Here is a 13,748-nt window from a genome sequence, read left to right as displayed (position 1 = left end):
GAAGGAGAGTTGGAATCCCAAACCTTTCTGGGCCTGCAGCCTCCTCAGGGGTGGAACAGCGAGCCTGGGGTGGCTGGGACAGGGCTGGGAGGTGGATGCAGCTGGGTCTGCTCTTTGGTACCCACGGGGGTGCAGATCCTTCCCAGGCTCTGGAGGAAAAGGAGCTTTGAAGGCTGGTGGGAAGGAGCCTTTGAGTGAAATCTTAATCCCCTCCAGAGCTTTCCCTAATCCCTGGTAATATGCTGTTCAAAGGCCCACTTCCAAAGGAACCACTGCACTTTCTCACTCCCATATCCATCCTTCCCCAAGGAACTGCCCAAAGGTGTTCTCACTGACTGTTTCCTCTCATTTTCCTCTGGTAAATAGAATTAATTATTTTATTTTAAAGCATAATAAATGAAGCAATTTCTGCAGCAGGTAGTGGTAAATCTGGCTGGTTGATTGGGAGAGATTTCTGCTGTCAAGGATATATTTGTACTTCACTCCTCCCCCTTTCTGCAGCCTTTCTCCCCAATGTCCCAGTGCAACACTTCAACTTTGAAATCAAACCTCAAAAATGTCGGCGTGTGTGTATATGTCTGTCTGTCTGTCTGTCTGTGTACAGGTCAGCTCTGTGTGTATGTGTACAGGGCAGCTTTGTGCGTCTGTCTGTCTGTCTGTCTGTCTGTGTGTGTACAGGTCAGCTCTGTGTATGTGTACAGGGCAGCTTTGTGCGTCTGTCTGTCTGTCTGTCTGTGTGTGTACAGGTCAGCTCTGTGTGTATGTGTACAGGGCAGCTTTGTGCGTCTGTCTGTCTGTGTACAGGTCAGCTCTGTGTGTGTGTGTACAGGGCAGCTTTGTGCGTCTGTCTGTCTGTGTGTGTGTGTACAGGTCAGCTCTGTGTGTGTGTGTACAGGGCAGCTTTGTGCGTCTGTCTGTCTGTGTGTGTGTGTACAGGTCAGCTCTGTGTGTGTGTGTACAGGGCAGCTTTGTGCGTCTGTCTGTCTGTCTGTCTGTGTACAGGTCAGCTCTGTGTGTGTGTGCCTGTGTGCCCGCGTTCCTGTGTGTGACACGGCTGCAGCTGTGGGTAGGGCTCTGTGTGCACACGTGTGTGCACGGTTTTGTTCGTGTGAGCACACCCGTGTCTGTGTGTCCCCATGCCCGTGTATCCCACACCTCCATGTTCACGTCTCATGTTGCCATGTCCCCTAAATCCCCGTGTCCGTGCAACCCCGTCCCCATGTCCCTATCCTTGTTCCCATGTGCATGCACCCCCCTGTGCCCATGTCCCTTTCCCTGATCCCATGTCCGTGTATCCCCCCATCCCATTGTCCCTATCCCTGTCCCCATGTCCTCATCCCTGTCCTTCTCCCTGTCCCCATATCCCTGTCCCTCTGTCCCCATATCCCCACATCCCTGTCCCCATGTCCCTATCTCTATCCCTGTCCCCCATGTCCCCACGTCCCCCTGTCCCTGTCCCCATGTCCCTGTGCCCGTGCTCCGCCCCACCCTCGGCGCATTCTCTGCCCCGCCCCTCGCGCATGCGCGCAGCCCTTTCCGGGCGGTGCGGCCGTGACTCCGCCCCGGCCTCGTGCGGCGGTGCCGGGACCCACCGGGACCCTCCCCGGGACCCACACCGGGACCCACCGGGATCCCGCGGACCCTCCGGGCCATGAGCGCCGCGGAGCCGCCGGGCCGCGGGATGCTGTTCGCCGAGACCCAGCTGAGGCGGCACGGCTGGCGCCGAGGTGGGGCCGGGCGGGGGTCCCCGCACCGCGGTCCCGGCCTGTCCCGCCCTGCCCCAGCCCCCCTGAGCGCCCCCGGCTCCCCCACACTCCGATCCCCCCCAAAGCCCATCTCCCCCAGCTCCCTCCAGGCCCCAGCTACCCCCGAGCCCCGGGACCCTGCAGCCCCCGGCAGCCCCCGGTGCCCATCCCAGACCCCAATGCTCCCCAAGTCCCGGGACCCTGCAGCCCCCCGATCCCCACCCCAGACCCCAGTCCCGTCCCCAGAGCCCCCGGACCCTGCAGACCCCGGCAGACCCCGGTCCCCATCCCAGATCCCACGCCCGTCCCCAGAGCCCCCGGACCCTGCAGCCCCCCGGTTCCCACCCCAGGACCCGGGACGCTGCAGACCCCGGCAGACCCCGGTCCCGTCCCCAGAGCCCCCGAACCCTGCAGACCCCGGCAGACCCCGGTCCCCATCCCAGATCCCACGCCCGTCCCCAGAGCCTCCGGACCCTGCAGCCCCCCGGTTCCCACCCCAGGACCCGGGACGCTGCAGACCCCGGTCCCGTCCCCAGAGCCCCCGGACCCTGCAGTCCCCCGGTCCCCACCCCAGACCCCAATGGTCCCAGAGCCCGGGACCCTGCAGCCCCCGGCAGCCCCCGGTCCCCACCCCAGACCCCAATGGTCCCCCAAGCCCCGGGACCCTGCAGCCCCTCCCGGTCTCCACCCCTGACCCCAGTGGTCCCAGAGCCCGCCCCCCGCCTCCTCCGTCCTGTAGGACCCGGTCTGGACCTCTCCCCAGCCCCCGGTGTCCCCGGTGTCCCCGGTGTCCCGGGCCATGCAGGGGTGACGCTGCCTTGTGTGCAGGGCAGGGGCTGGGCAGGCGGGAGGACGGCATCGCCGAGGCCATCCGGGTGAAGGTGAAATGCGACACGGCCGGGGTGAGTCCCGATCCCCGCCCGGGCCCGGCCCGGTGCCGCTGCCCGGTGCCGCTGCCCGGTGCAGCCATCCCAGCAGCTCTCTGCACCCCGCAGGTGGGACACGACGCGGCGGAGCCCTTCACCTTCCACTGGTGGGACCACGTCTTCAACAAGGCGGCTGCCAACATCGCTGTGGAGGCCGGGCAGGTTGGAGGGCTGGGGGACAGGGACGGCGTTGAAGGCAGGGGAGGGTGTTTGGGTTCTTCCTTGGGTGACTCCTGTAGTGCCACCGTACCCCCCAGGCCCTGTCAGGAAGCAGCACCTTGCACAGGGGATGTGGTGGTGGAAAAGTGTCAGAACTCAGGACATTCCTCTGGGTGTCCAGAGTTGCTGGGACCCCTGCCAGGGGGCTCAGAGACCCTGGCACACAGCCCAGAACACCTGTGGGTTTGATGATGACCCGTGGAGCAAATTACCAGCTTTGTATGAAGACCTGAAAGCCACAGAAGTTTAAGTAGTGTAATAATAAAATTATCACTAGGTGAAAAAGTAGATTTTGGGGTTTTTAGAATAGGGGTTCAGGGGACAAGATGGAGGGACTTGGGTGTGTCCAGCCTTTCTTCTTCTTCTTCTCTGCTTCCATCTTCTGCTGTGATGTTGGCACTTTTGGATTGGTTTAGAGTGGAAACTCACTGTTTAACACAGGTGATAGGTATTGGAAAGTAATTGTAAATATTGTACACATAGTTTTTAGTATAAAGACATAACACTACCCTGGGGGCAGGCAGAGTGCCTGGAACTGTCCTGCTGGATGGACCTCGGCAGGGCAGGAGAAAAATTTTTATAGATAAGATACAATAAACAACTCTGAGACCGAGAACTGAAGAACTCCAACTCATTCTTTGAACGTGTGGGCGGAAACAGAGACTTTTCACCTGTCTTGGGGCTGCAATAAACTGCAACCTTTCGAGAGAAAGGTGCTGCTTGGAGGGATCATTTCCAACCAAGCCTTTGCCTTTTCTCTCCCAGGATGGCATCTCTGTGAAGGCACTTTCTGAGCAGGGAGGCAGCATCAGCAATAAGAAGCCACGCAAGGCTGGCAGCAGCGGGAGCCTGCTGTACGGCCGCTTTGTGAAGGTGACTGGCCCCAGGAGCCTGGGGGCTGCCTGGCCCCCAGAGCCCCGTTTTCCTTGTCCCCCTTTCTCACAGTCCCCGTGTCTCTGTGCTGCAGTCAGCCACGCTCACAGCCTGTGGGGAGGAGTCTGTGACAGCCAGCTCTGAGAGCAGTCAGGAGGAGGAGGAGGAGGAGAAGCTGGACCTCTCTTCGGTCAGGAGGTGAGGCTGGGCCCCATCCCTTGATGGGAAGGGATGAGGGCTGAAAGGTGGAGCCGTGTTCCCCCCATGGATGCTGGGGTGACAGGTCCTGTCTGTGTCCCCAGGCTGACGGACGAGGAGCTGGTGCAGGCGTGCGGGGGCCGCACAGCACACAAGTGAGTGCCTGGGGGGGTCAGGGCTGCCCCCTCCTCGCAGGCTGGGCTGGGGAACCAGTGCCAGTCCTCGCTGCCTGTGGTCATTGCAGGGGTGCCCGGCACGGCCTGACCATGAGTGCCAAGCTGGCGCGCCTGGAGGAGCAGGAACGAGCCTTCCTGGCCACGTACCGGCAACGGGAGCAGCAGCAGGAGCCCCCAGAGAGCAGCCAGGGCAAAAAGAAGAAAAGGAAACGGTCCAGGGATGGAGCTGAGGTGCCACAGAGCCAGGAAGCAAACACAGAACAGGAGGAGGTGTTGGAAGAAGAAAAGGTTGTGAAGAAGAAGAAGAAAAAGAAGCAGGGGCCAAGCAGAGAAGAGGAGGTGACAGGAGAGGAGGAGGTCATGAGGAAGAAGAAGAAGAAGGTGATCATGGAGCCATGTGGAGAAGAGGTATCAGGAGAGGAGGGGAAGGTCATGAAAAGGAGGAAGAAGCCAGAGCTAAGCACAGAAGAGGAGGTGGTGGAAGAGGATGGGAAGGCTGCGAAGAGGAGAAAGAAGAAAAAGAAGAAGAAGCAGGAAGAGGAAGACGAAGAAGAGCCAGCTGAAACAGATGTACCTCTACAAGATACAGATGAGCCAAACTTGGGACACAGCCCTACAAAGAAGAGGAAGAAGAAGAAGAGGAAGAGGGAGGCAGAGTGAGCAAGTGACATGGCTGCCATGCTGTGCAGCTGCCAGTCCCACCTGGCTGTAAGGGTCCTGATCCTGGTGGGTGCCGTGGGCTGCTCTGAGCTCGTTCCACATGGAGCCCAGCACTGTGGCCCAGCTGCCCGGGGATGCTGAGCTAGGACAAGTTGGTCTGGAGCTGTATCAAGCTTTACTTCACCACCTGAACTTTCAGGAGTGACCCTGGTTCCCCCCAGGCCCTGGGGCAGGGACCCATTTACCACGGGCCTGTCACAGAAGGACACAAGGACACACCCTGCAGAGTACTAAAGTATTTTTTCAAGGGCACGAATAAATCTTTATTGTGATCAAGTTATCCCAAAGTGTGAGTGGTGCCGTGAGTGGCAGAACCCCAGATCACCTTACACCTTTAGCACTTGCATTAGGCAGCAGCCCCAAAGAGAGCAGCCCCTCACCACTCCCACCTCCTGGGCCTTTCCATCTTGCAGGCTCACACCAGAGCCCAGTGAGGCGCTGAGCACCCTCCTGGCAGAGCCTTGGGCAGAATTTGGCCCAGGTGTGCAGTGCTGAAGCCGAGCCTGGCCCCCCAGCCCCTCTGGCCCCAGCTCTAGGTGAGCTGCAGGACGCAGTCTGTGCCAGGGTACTCTGGCAGGTTCAGGCTGTATTTCTCCTGGAGCGCAGGGGGCACAAACCTGCCCCCAAGGAAGTGGTAGCGGCCCGTGAAATGCATCGCTGCCTTCTTGGGCGCCGTCAGGGAGATGAGCATGTCGGGCTGGAGGCCGTCTGCCTTCCCCTTCTCCACATCCCAGCCTGCAACGAGCGAGCCATGGCCAGGCTGGAGCTGGGAGCACCCTGGCCGGGCACCTTCCTGCAGCAGGTGCAGCCACAACTCACCTGAGGGGATGTCAATGCTGGCGATGGGCACCGTGACACGCTCCAGAGTGCTGAGGATGCTGCCAAAGGGCTCCCGCACCGCTCCCGTAAAGCTGAAGCCGAAAATGGCATCCACCACCAGGCCGTAGAGCTCGTCAATAAACTCAGCCTGCGGTGGACATGGTGGCAGGTGAAGGGCAGTCCTGGCCACAGCTCCAGGAACAGGTGCTGCCAAGCTGAGGGCTGCTCCTCACCTCAGCTGGGAACTCGGGAAGAAAGGGAATATCCATCTTCTTGCACTGGGTGGTCAAACCTTCAAAGAGGGGCTTGCTGGAGCGCTTGGGGTAATACACAGTTGGCTGGTAGCCCTGCAAGAGCAGAAGGAACCTGAACTAATCCCACTCTGGCACCAGCAGCAGCCAGAGGAGCGGGATCCTGGAGCCCACAGGACCAGCACCCTCATAGGGACCCTGTGCTGCCTGTGCAAGACTCACAAACATCTTCAGGTGCCGGGCACAGACCAGCCCATCACCGCCGTTGTTCCCTGGCCCGCAGACCACCAGCACAGCGGGCTGGCTCGTGGTGAAGGAGCTGGCTGGGTAGGCCTGATGGGGGGCAAGAGGCACAGGGTTATGATGGGGAAGTGGACCCACACCATGGGACCAGCATTTGCAAGACCCTCAACTTTGGACTGGCATGCCCATGGGGCTGGGATGATTCCCAGGACCACCATCTGCCTCCCTGGTGCCCACCTTGGTGGTGGCACAGCTTGGTACATAATGCTAGAACCCCCAGGACCCTCCCTTGGCTCTGAGGGCCCCCAGCTTGTCGATGTAGTGCTGGAACTCTCCCCCAGGACCTCCACCCACCTCCTGGGCACCCACCCTGGCAGTGGCACAGCTCAGCCCGCGATGTCAGCATCCCCACCTTGCTGCTGGCAGTGGCACAGCTCATCCCATAGTGCCAGGACCCCCACCTTGGCAATGGCAAAGCTCAGCCCGCAGTGCCAGGACCCCCTTCTGCCCCCCAGGACCCCCACCTTGGCAATGGCAGTGGCACAGCTCAGCCCCGCCAGCTCCATCAGCTGATCCACGCTGAACTTGTACTCAGTGAACAGCTCCTGGTCGATAGCCTGGGCCTCCTCCTGCCTGGGGTGGGACACGGCACCGCTGGGTACCCCAAAACCCGGCCAGGCCCAGCCTGGGGGCTGTGATCCTCTCGACTTTGCATGAGCCGGGCGGGGGGGACACACAGAGCCGAGCCCCCGTGTACACCTGCACCCCATCCCCGACCCCTCCGCACCCCGGCCCGGTGCCCCCTCCGCCCCGCCCGCCCCCTCTCCCGCCTCCCTCTTTCCTCCTACCCGAGGAAGCGGAGCCCCGTCGGGCCGGCCCCCGGGCTGGGGACGTGCATGGCGCGGCGGGGAAGGCACCGGCCCCGCTCCCGGCCCCAGCCCAAACCCCAGCTCCAGCCGCGATCCCGGCACCGCCCGCCCGCCCGCGCCGCCGCCACCAGCAGCCCCAGGCCCAGCAGCGCCCGCGGGCCCGGCATGCGGCGGGCACGGCCCGGTACGGCCCCGGCACGGCACCGGAGCGGGCACGGCCCAGTACAGCCCGGTACGGCAGCCGGAGCTCCACGGAGCAGGCGCGGGGCCGCCCCGGGGCGGAGCGCCCTTCACCGCCCGGGGAGGAGCCGCGGAGAGGCCGCCGGCCCTGCAGGCCCTGCCGGGATTTCGCGGTTCTGCCCGGCCTCGCCGTCTCTCCGCCGTTCCTCCAGCCCCGCTGGCTCTCCACCGTTCCTCCAGCCCCTGTTGGTTCTCCCCGATCCCCCAGCCTCCGCCGTCTCTCCGCCGTTCCCCCAGGCCTCGCCGTCTCTCCGCTGTTCCCCCAGCCCCGCCGTCTCTCCGCCGTTCCTCCAGCCCCCGTTGGCTCTCCCCGATCCCCCAGCCCCTTCTTTTCCTCCCCGGGAGCCCGACATACAAAGGACGGCAAAAACGGAACGGGGTCAGAACCGTGTTGGCTGAACGGCCCACCCCGCCTCCGGTTTGGGCCTGCACAGCCCCGCGAGAAGCGGCGTTTCCCCGGTGTCCTCCCGCTCACACGAGGCTGCAGACGAGGGACAGAGTCCTGGTGCCCGTGCGGGGTCCCCGGCGGGACCAGCAGCCGGCAGTGGGGTCATTGTCACGGCTGCAAGGTCACGGAGGCGTCACGGGGAGTGAGGGTGTCCAGCAGGATGCAAAATGGAATCATCAAATCACGGAGTCACTGACTGGTTTGGGTGGGAAGGGATCTTTAAGCCCATCTCATCCCACCCCCTGCCATGGGCAGGGGCACCTTCTGCTATCCCAGGTTGCTCCAAGCCCTGTCCAACCTGGCCTTGGACACTGCCTGGGATGGGGCAGCCACAGCTTCTCTGGGCACCTGTGCCAGGGCCTCCCCACCCTCACAGCCAAGAATTCCTTCCCAAAATCCCATCTAACCCTGCCCTCTGGCAGTGGGGAGCCATCTCCCTTGTCCTGTCCCTCCAGGCCCTTGTCCAAAGTCCCTCTCCAGCTCTGTTGGAGCCCCTTTAGGCAGGAACGGGCAAGAGGTTCATACCAGGGGACTGGAAGCCACCCTTAGATCTGCTGTCCCATCCACAGGGCATGGTTCTGGTGTTGGCTTGAGGTACCAAAATTCCCAGCCCCTGTGACTTCTGGCTTGGGGTCGTGTCCATTCCACGAAACAGCCTTGCTGGGGTCTCCACTCGTGAACCCTCCCCTCAGAGGACACTCTGGAGCCCAAACCTCCCTTGCCCACTCCCCCAAGGTATCACCTACCTCTCTGGAGGCCTCTGATGGAAGTTTTGGTGGTTTTGGTGCCCTGTGGGATGCAGTGTGAGACCCTCAGGCCTGGGCTCACTGCAGAAGTGATGTTCTGGTGGTCTGTGGTACTTACACAGCTGGAGGCTGGCATGGGGCGGCTTGGCCTGGGGCAGGGGGCTGGTGGTCCTCGTGCTGAGAGACAAGTGAACCTTGTGTGGGGCTTCTGGACAGCTCTCCTGTCACATCATGACTGGACCCTCCCTCAGATCCAGCTGGAATGACCCCAAACGCACTCCCAGAATTATGTATCTTTAAAAAACTCTGGAATTTTACTGTTCAACAGGACAGGTCCCTTGTGCTGCAGAGGTATTTGGTGCCAGGGGCTGTACCGAGGTGCCTCCCCCTTGCCCACCCACCTGTTAGCCTGGGGCTCACTGTGATACCCTGGAGCTGAGCTGGGACCATCGTCATCCTCCTCAGAGGTGCCCAGGAGCCCACTTGGGTTGCAAGGCTCCAGTGAGAGACCACCAGTCAGGGTCATTCTTGTGCCTCCAGGACAAACAGACAAGAACACAGTATCAGACTGTGCTAAAGACTCAGCTCCACCAGGAATTGCCTGATGGCTCAACCCCACGTTTAGTTTGCAGCCTCTCACCTGAATACCCGGGATGTGCTCCTGGTGTACACCAACATAGCTTGTCCTCAGCCTGGGCTTTGCCCCTGAAGGACACGGAGTGAAGGAAGGCTTGTCTCCTGTTTCATCTGAAAACTCATTCCAGACGAAGAAGAGAGAGGATGGCAGCTTTGCTACTCACACCTTGCTCCCCTGGAGCTGTGTCCTACTGGCACGGGGCAGTGTGGAGCAAAACCGCAGCTGGCTGGGCTCCTGATGGGATTAACACGTGTTAATCTGCCCAGCAAACCCTACTGGGGTCCCAGTTCCCAGCCCTGCAGAGTGTGCCATGCCCTGGGTGATGCTCACCAGGCCTGGGCTGGGTGCCCAGCCCTGCTGGTAGGAGAGGTGGCTGAGGTGGAGCCGGTGCTGGATGGCATCTGTGAGCTTGTGCACCACCCGTTTGTGGGCAGCTCTGGGGCTGTCCTGTGGTGGAGAGAACCCCTATGTGTGAAGGGCTAAGTGGGTGCGCCCCTGGGCTCAGGCCAGTGCTCCATCATGCCTCACCTGACAGCGGGAAAGCAAAATCAGGGCCTCCTGATAGTGCCCGATGGCTTTCTGGGGGTCTCCCAGGTGCAAGCACGCTGCCCCCAGCCCCTCGCACGCTTGCCACTGCCCCTGCAAGTCCCCTGGGAGGCAAAGGGCTGCGTTAATCCCTGCCCTGCTCAGCCGAGATCCCCGGCAGGCGGCATTACCCAACCTGAGCCCGCCTGGCTGCGGGATGTGCCTCCCCTCACCCGAGTCCCTGAAGGCTTGCAGGGCGTGCAGGTAGCTCTCGGCGGCATCCCCGTGCTTCCCGAGCTGGCTGCAGGCGAACGCCAGGTTCCCAAAGCTCTGGCCCTGAGCCCTGCGGTTCCCCAGAGCACCTGGAATTGGGAACTCCATGCTGAGCTGGCCCATGCGGCCCAGCCAAGGGCAGGGACAGCGGTTCGGGGTACTGGTGTGGGGTACTGGTGTGAGGTGCCAGTGTGAGGTACCAGTGTGAGGTACTGGTGTGGGGTACTGGTGTGGGGTACTGGTGTGAGGTACCGGTGTGAGGTACTGGTGTGGGGTACCAGTGTGAGGTGCCAGTGTGAGGTACCAGTGTGAGGTACTGGTGTGGGGTACCAGTGTGAGGTACCGGTGTGGGGTACCGGTGTGAGATACTGGTGTGGGGTACTGGTGTGGGGTACTGATGTGAGGTACCGGTGTGCAGTACCGGTGTTCAGTACCGGTGTCTGTGAGGTACCGGTGTGGGGCACCGGTGTGTGTGCAGTACCGGTGTGCAGTACCGGTGTGTGTGCGGTACTGGTGTGCAGTACTGGTGTGCAGTACCGGTGTGTGTGCGGTACCGGTGTGCGGTACCGGTGTGTGTGAGGTACCGGTGTGCAGTACCGGTGTTCAGTACCGGTGTGTGTGAGGTACCAGTGTGGGGTACCAGTGTGTGTGAGGCACCGGTGTGCAGTACCGGTGTGTATGAGGTACCGGTGTGCAGTACCGGTGTGTGTGCAGTATCGGTGTGCAGTACCGGTGTGTGTGAGGTACCGGTGTGCGGTACCGGTGTGTGTGAGGTACCGGTGTTCAGTACCGGTGTGTGTGCAGTACCGGTGTGCAGTACCGGTGTGTGTGCGGTACCGGTGTGCAGTACCGGTGTGTGTGAGGTACCGGTGTGGGGTACCGGTGTGTGTGCAGTACCGGTGTGCAGTACCGGTGTGTGTGAGGTACCGTGCAGCGCGGCCGCTCGCCGGTGCCAGCCCAGCGCGGCGCCGAAGCTGCTCAGGGCGTTGAGGGCAGCGCCCAGGTTCTGCAGCAGCGCCGCCTCCCGCTGCCGGTCCCGCTCCCCACCGCACAGCCCCAGCGCCCGCTCGAAGCTCTCGGCAGCCAGGGAGAAGATGTGCAGCTGCGAGTAGCCGAGGCCGATGTCGTTGTAGAGTTTCCCTGAGGGCAGAGAGGAAAAGCAGGCGTGGGAGCTGCCGCGCAGGGCCCTGAGAGGGGAGGGCGCGGCGTTACCTTGCAGGGCGGGGTCGGGGATGGATTCACAGAGCGAGCGGCACCGGGCGAGGACCCCGGCGATCTCCGCGGCCCGGAACCGCCGGCTCTGCAGCATGGAGCCGCTCGCCCTGCTCAGAGCCACGGCCGCAGCCCCGGGGCTCTTCGCCGCCGCGTAGGCCTGCGCCGCGTCCAGGAAGCACCGCGCGGCCCGCGCCGGCTCCCGCATGCCCAGGTAGCAGCAGCCCATCTGCACGCAGGTCCCCGCTCGGCTGCCAGCCTGAGCAGCGCCAGCGTGCCTGGAAACTTTCTCAAAACACTCCAGAGCCTTTGGAAAATCCTGGAGCCCTTCGTGAGCCGCCCCGACGCTGAAATAAAGGCTCCCCGAGTGGTCCCCGCTCTCCACCTCTGAGGGCTGGGACTGGAGGAGGAACTCAAAGCCCTTTCTGGGCTTCCCAGTCTCCACGTAGGCAGCCCCCAGGTTGAAGGCACAAGCCCTGTGGAGCTGGGGGCTCACTGTGTCCCTGGAGAGGAGCAGGGCCTTCCTGAAGCACCCCACTGCCTCCCGCCCGGCGCCCAGGGCCAGTGCCCGGTGTCCGGCCCGTGTGAGGCTCTCGATCGCACCCACCCGCCCTGCTGCCTCATCCCCTCCCTCCTGAGCAGCTGCCCTGGCCTCAGCCTTCTTCTTCTTCTGGCTCTTCTTGCAGCTGGTGGGGGCTGCGGGGGTGGTGGGGATGGTGGAGGCAGAGGGGGCAGTGGGGGAAGTGGGGTGTGTGGGGACAGAGGGGGCAGAGGGGACAGAAGGGGCAGTGGGGTGTGTGGGGACAGAGGGGGCAGAGGGGACAGAAGGGGCAGTGGGGTGTGTGGGGACAGAGGGGGCAGAGGGGACAGAGGGGACTGTGGGCTGTATGGGGGCTGAGGGGGCAGCGGGGTGTGTAGGGGCAGTGGGGACAGAGGGGACTGTAGGGTGTATGGGGGTGCTGAGCTGCACTCCCAGCTCAGCAGCCTCTTCTGAATCCATGGGCAGGAGCAGCAGCCTGCCTGCAAGACAGAGAGGTGCTTAGGCAGCCAAGCCAGCATAGTCCAGCACTTCAAATGAGCAGCATTATTTTACATTATTTATGAAAATTAGGGATGGCTTGTAGGCTGTTTGCTATTAAGTTTCAGGAAGGAAAAAGGCCTTTCCATGGAGGACCCCATGGTGGCCATGAGAGAGGAAAGAGGTCACTGGGGGAGGAGGAGGGACACCACAGCATGGAGTGGGATGTTGCTGGGGTGCCTTTTTGGGAGGCAGAATAACGGGTTGCACACACTTACTGTTTTCTCTTCAGGTGCAAAGGGTGCTGAGAGCAGAGAGCAGAGAGACAAGGCATCCCTGCTGCTGCAGCTGCATTGCTGCCACAAGCCAGGGCTCTCTGCTGCAGGGATGGAGGATGTCTGAAGCACCTCCGAGCTTGGGCTGCCTGGAAAAGTGCCTGGAGCAGGTCACAGCTCTGAGACAGGAGCGTGGCAGGCGGTGGCACAGGCTGGGACAAAGCCAGGCCTGTTCCTGGGAAAGCACATCCCACAATGGCACCGCTGGCTCCAGTTTCAGCCCTGTCACCAGGGTGGTGTGCAGTGCCATGGCAACTCGGTGCAGCAGTGCCAGTGTGAGCCCTGTGAGGGATGGACGGATGGGAAAACTGTGTGGTGAATGTGGTGGTGTTTGGAGGGGTCCCAAGACCAGGGAAGAGACGAGAATCTGACTCCATGTTCCAGAAGGCTTGATTTATTATTTTATGATATATATATATATATATATATATAATATTAAAACTATACTAAAAGAATAGAAGAAAGGATTTAATCAGAAGGCTAGCTAAGAACAGAAAAAGAATGATAACAAAGGCTTGTGACTGACTGAGACAGTCTGGATAGCTGGACTGTGATTGGCCACTAATTAGAAACGACTCGGACACGCTGCTCTTTTCAAGGTAAAAAGGGATTTTTTTTATTTCTGACTCCAACATTTATAGATTCACAAAAGTGACAGCGGATTGGAGGGTGACAGTGCCACCTCTCCAATGACACTGGACAATGCAACAATCCGTCAGATTTCTCCTCCTCCATAAAAGAATGCAAAACAATAAGCTATTTACAGAAAGTGTGTGAGAAAGTTCGTTACAAGAATGTAAACATCAGAAGGCTTAGAAAATGTTAAAAAATCAGGGTGACGCCAGTGTCCCCGTGCCCCACTGTCACAGTGCCGCCGTTCCCCAGTGTCCTGCAGTCCCCGTGTCCCACTTTCCCCAGGGTTCGGGGTCCCAGTGCCGCTGTTCCCCGGTGTCCTGCCTTCCCAGGGTCCCGCTTTCTCGGGGTTCAGGGTCCAGGGGTCCCTGTGCCCCGCTCTCCCGGTATCTCGGGGTCCCCGTGCCGCCGTTCCCTGGTGTCCTGCCTTCCCAGGGTCCCGCTTTCTCGGGGTTCAGGGTCCAGGGGTCCCTGTGCCCCGCTCTCCCGGTATCTCGGGGTCCCAGTGCCGCCGTTCCCCGGTGTCCCGGTACCCCGTTTTCCCGGGGTTTGGGGTCCCGGGGTCCCCATGTCCCGCTTTCCCGGTGTCCCGCTTTCCCAAGGTCTCGCTGTCCCGGGGTTCGGGGTCCCGGTGTCCCGCTG

At 61.4% G+C, this 13,748-nt stretch overlaps 3 protein-coding genes across 3 annotated transcripts; 1 reads left to right on the top strand and 2 right to left on the bottom strand.

The window, feature by feature from the left end:
• Positions 1–1,588: 1,588 nt before the first annotated feature.
• LOC136568298 (G patch domain-containing protein 4) lies at positions 1,589–5,137 on the top strand. The gene is made up of 7 exons (XM_066568233.1): positions 1,589–1,727; positions 2,574–2,647; positions 2,741–2,833; positions 3,656–3,763; positions 3,858–3,961; positions 4,066–4,116; positions 4,206–5,137. The coding sequence occupies exons 1-7, from the start codon at positions 1,652–1,654 to the stop codon at positions 4,795–4,797; spliced, it is 1,098 nt and encodes a 365-aa protein (XP_066424330.1). The 5' UTR covers positions 1,589–1,651; the 3' UTR covers positions 4,798–5,137.
• NAXE (NAD(P)HX epimerase) lies at positions 5,094–7,226 on the bottom strand. Its single transcript, XM_066568234.1, has 6 exons — positions 7,019–7,226; positions 6,695–6,803; positions 6,150–6,260; positions 5,910–6,023; positions 5,677–5,824; positions 5,094–5,592 (listed from the first exon to the last, which is right to left on the bottom strand). Exons 1-6 carry the CDS (start codon positions 7,204–7,206, stop codon positions 5,390–5,392), a joined length of 873 nt encoding a protein of 290 aa, XP_066424331.1. The 5' UTR covers positions 7,207–7,226; the 3' UTR covers positions 5,094–5,389.
• Positions 7,227–7,733: 507 nt separating this feature from the next.
• TTC24 (tetratricopeptide repeat domain 24) lies at positions 7,734–11,844 on the bottom strand (the record flags this gene model as incomplete). Its single annotated transcript, XM_066567955.1, has 11 exons — positions 7,734–7,841; positions 8,474–8,516; positions 8,592–8,650; positions 8,875–9,007; positions 9,114–9,178; positions 9,274–9,344; positions 9,441–9,557; positions 9,639–9,760; positions 9,869–9,997; positions 10,836–11,048; positions 11,121–11,844. Coding segments are annotated over 11 exons (1,767 nt in total), but the record flags the coding sequence as incomplete, so codon positions are not given.
• Between the last annotated feature and the right edge of the window lie 1,904 nt (positions 11,845–13,748).

The sequence above is a fragment of the Molothrus aeneus genome, chromosome 31, assembly GCF_037042795.1.
Source record: "Molothrus aeneus isolate 106 chromosome 31, BPBGC_Maene_1.0, whole genome shotgun sequence".
NCBI lineage: Eukaryota > Metazoa > Chordata > Aves > Passeriformes > Icteridae > Molothrus > Molothrus aeneus.
The sequence above is the reverse complement of the archived record's forward strand: the minus strand, read 5'-3'. Positions and strand labels throughout refer to the sequence as shown.

What these genes read in the sequence shown, in the direction of transcription:
- LOC136568298 (XM_066568233.1), top strand. Translation starts at nt 1,652, where the DNA reads ATGAGCGCCGCGGAGCCGCCGGGCCGCGGGATGCTGTTCGCCGAGACC. An exon ending in GCGGCACGGCTGGCGCCGAG is followed by an intron (nt 1,728 to 2,573) that starts GTGGGGCCGGGC and finishes CCTTGTGTGCAG; the next exon opens with GGCAGGGGCTGGGCAGGCGG. An exon ending in TGAAATGCGACACGGCCGGG is followed by an intron (nt 2,648 to 2,740) that starts GTGAGTCCCGAT and finishes TGCACCCCGCAG; the next exon opens with GTGGGACACGACGCGGCGGA.
- NAXE (XM_066568234.1), bottom strand. Translation starts at nt 7,206, where the DNA reads ATGCCGGGCCCGCGGGCGCTGCTGGGCCTGGGGCTGCTGGTGGCGGCG. An exon ending in GTGCCACTGCCATTGCCAAG is followed by an intron (nt 6,261 to 6,694) that starts GTGGGGGTCCTG and finishes GCCCCCCATCAG; the next exon opens with GCCTACCCAGCCAGCTCCTT. An exon ending in CCCGGCACCTGAAGATGTTT is followed by an intron (nt 6,024 to 6,149) that starts GTGAGTCTTGCA and finishes CTGCTCTTGCAG; the next exon opens with GGCTACCAGCCAACTGTGTA.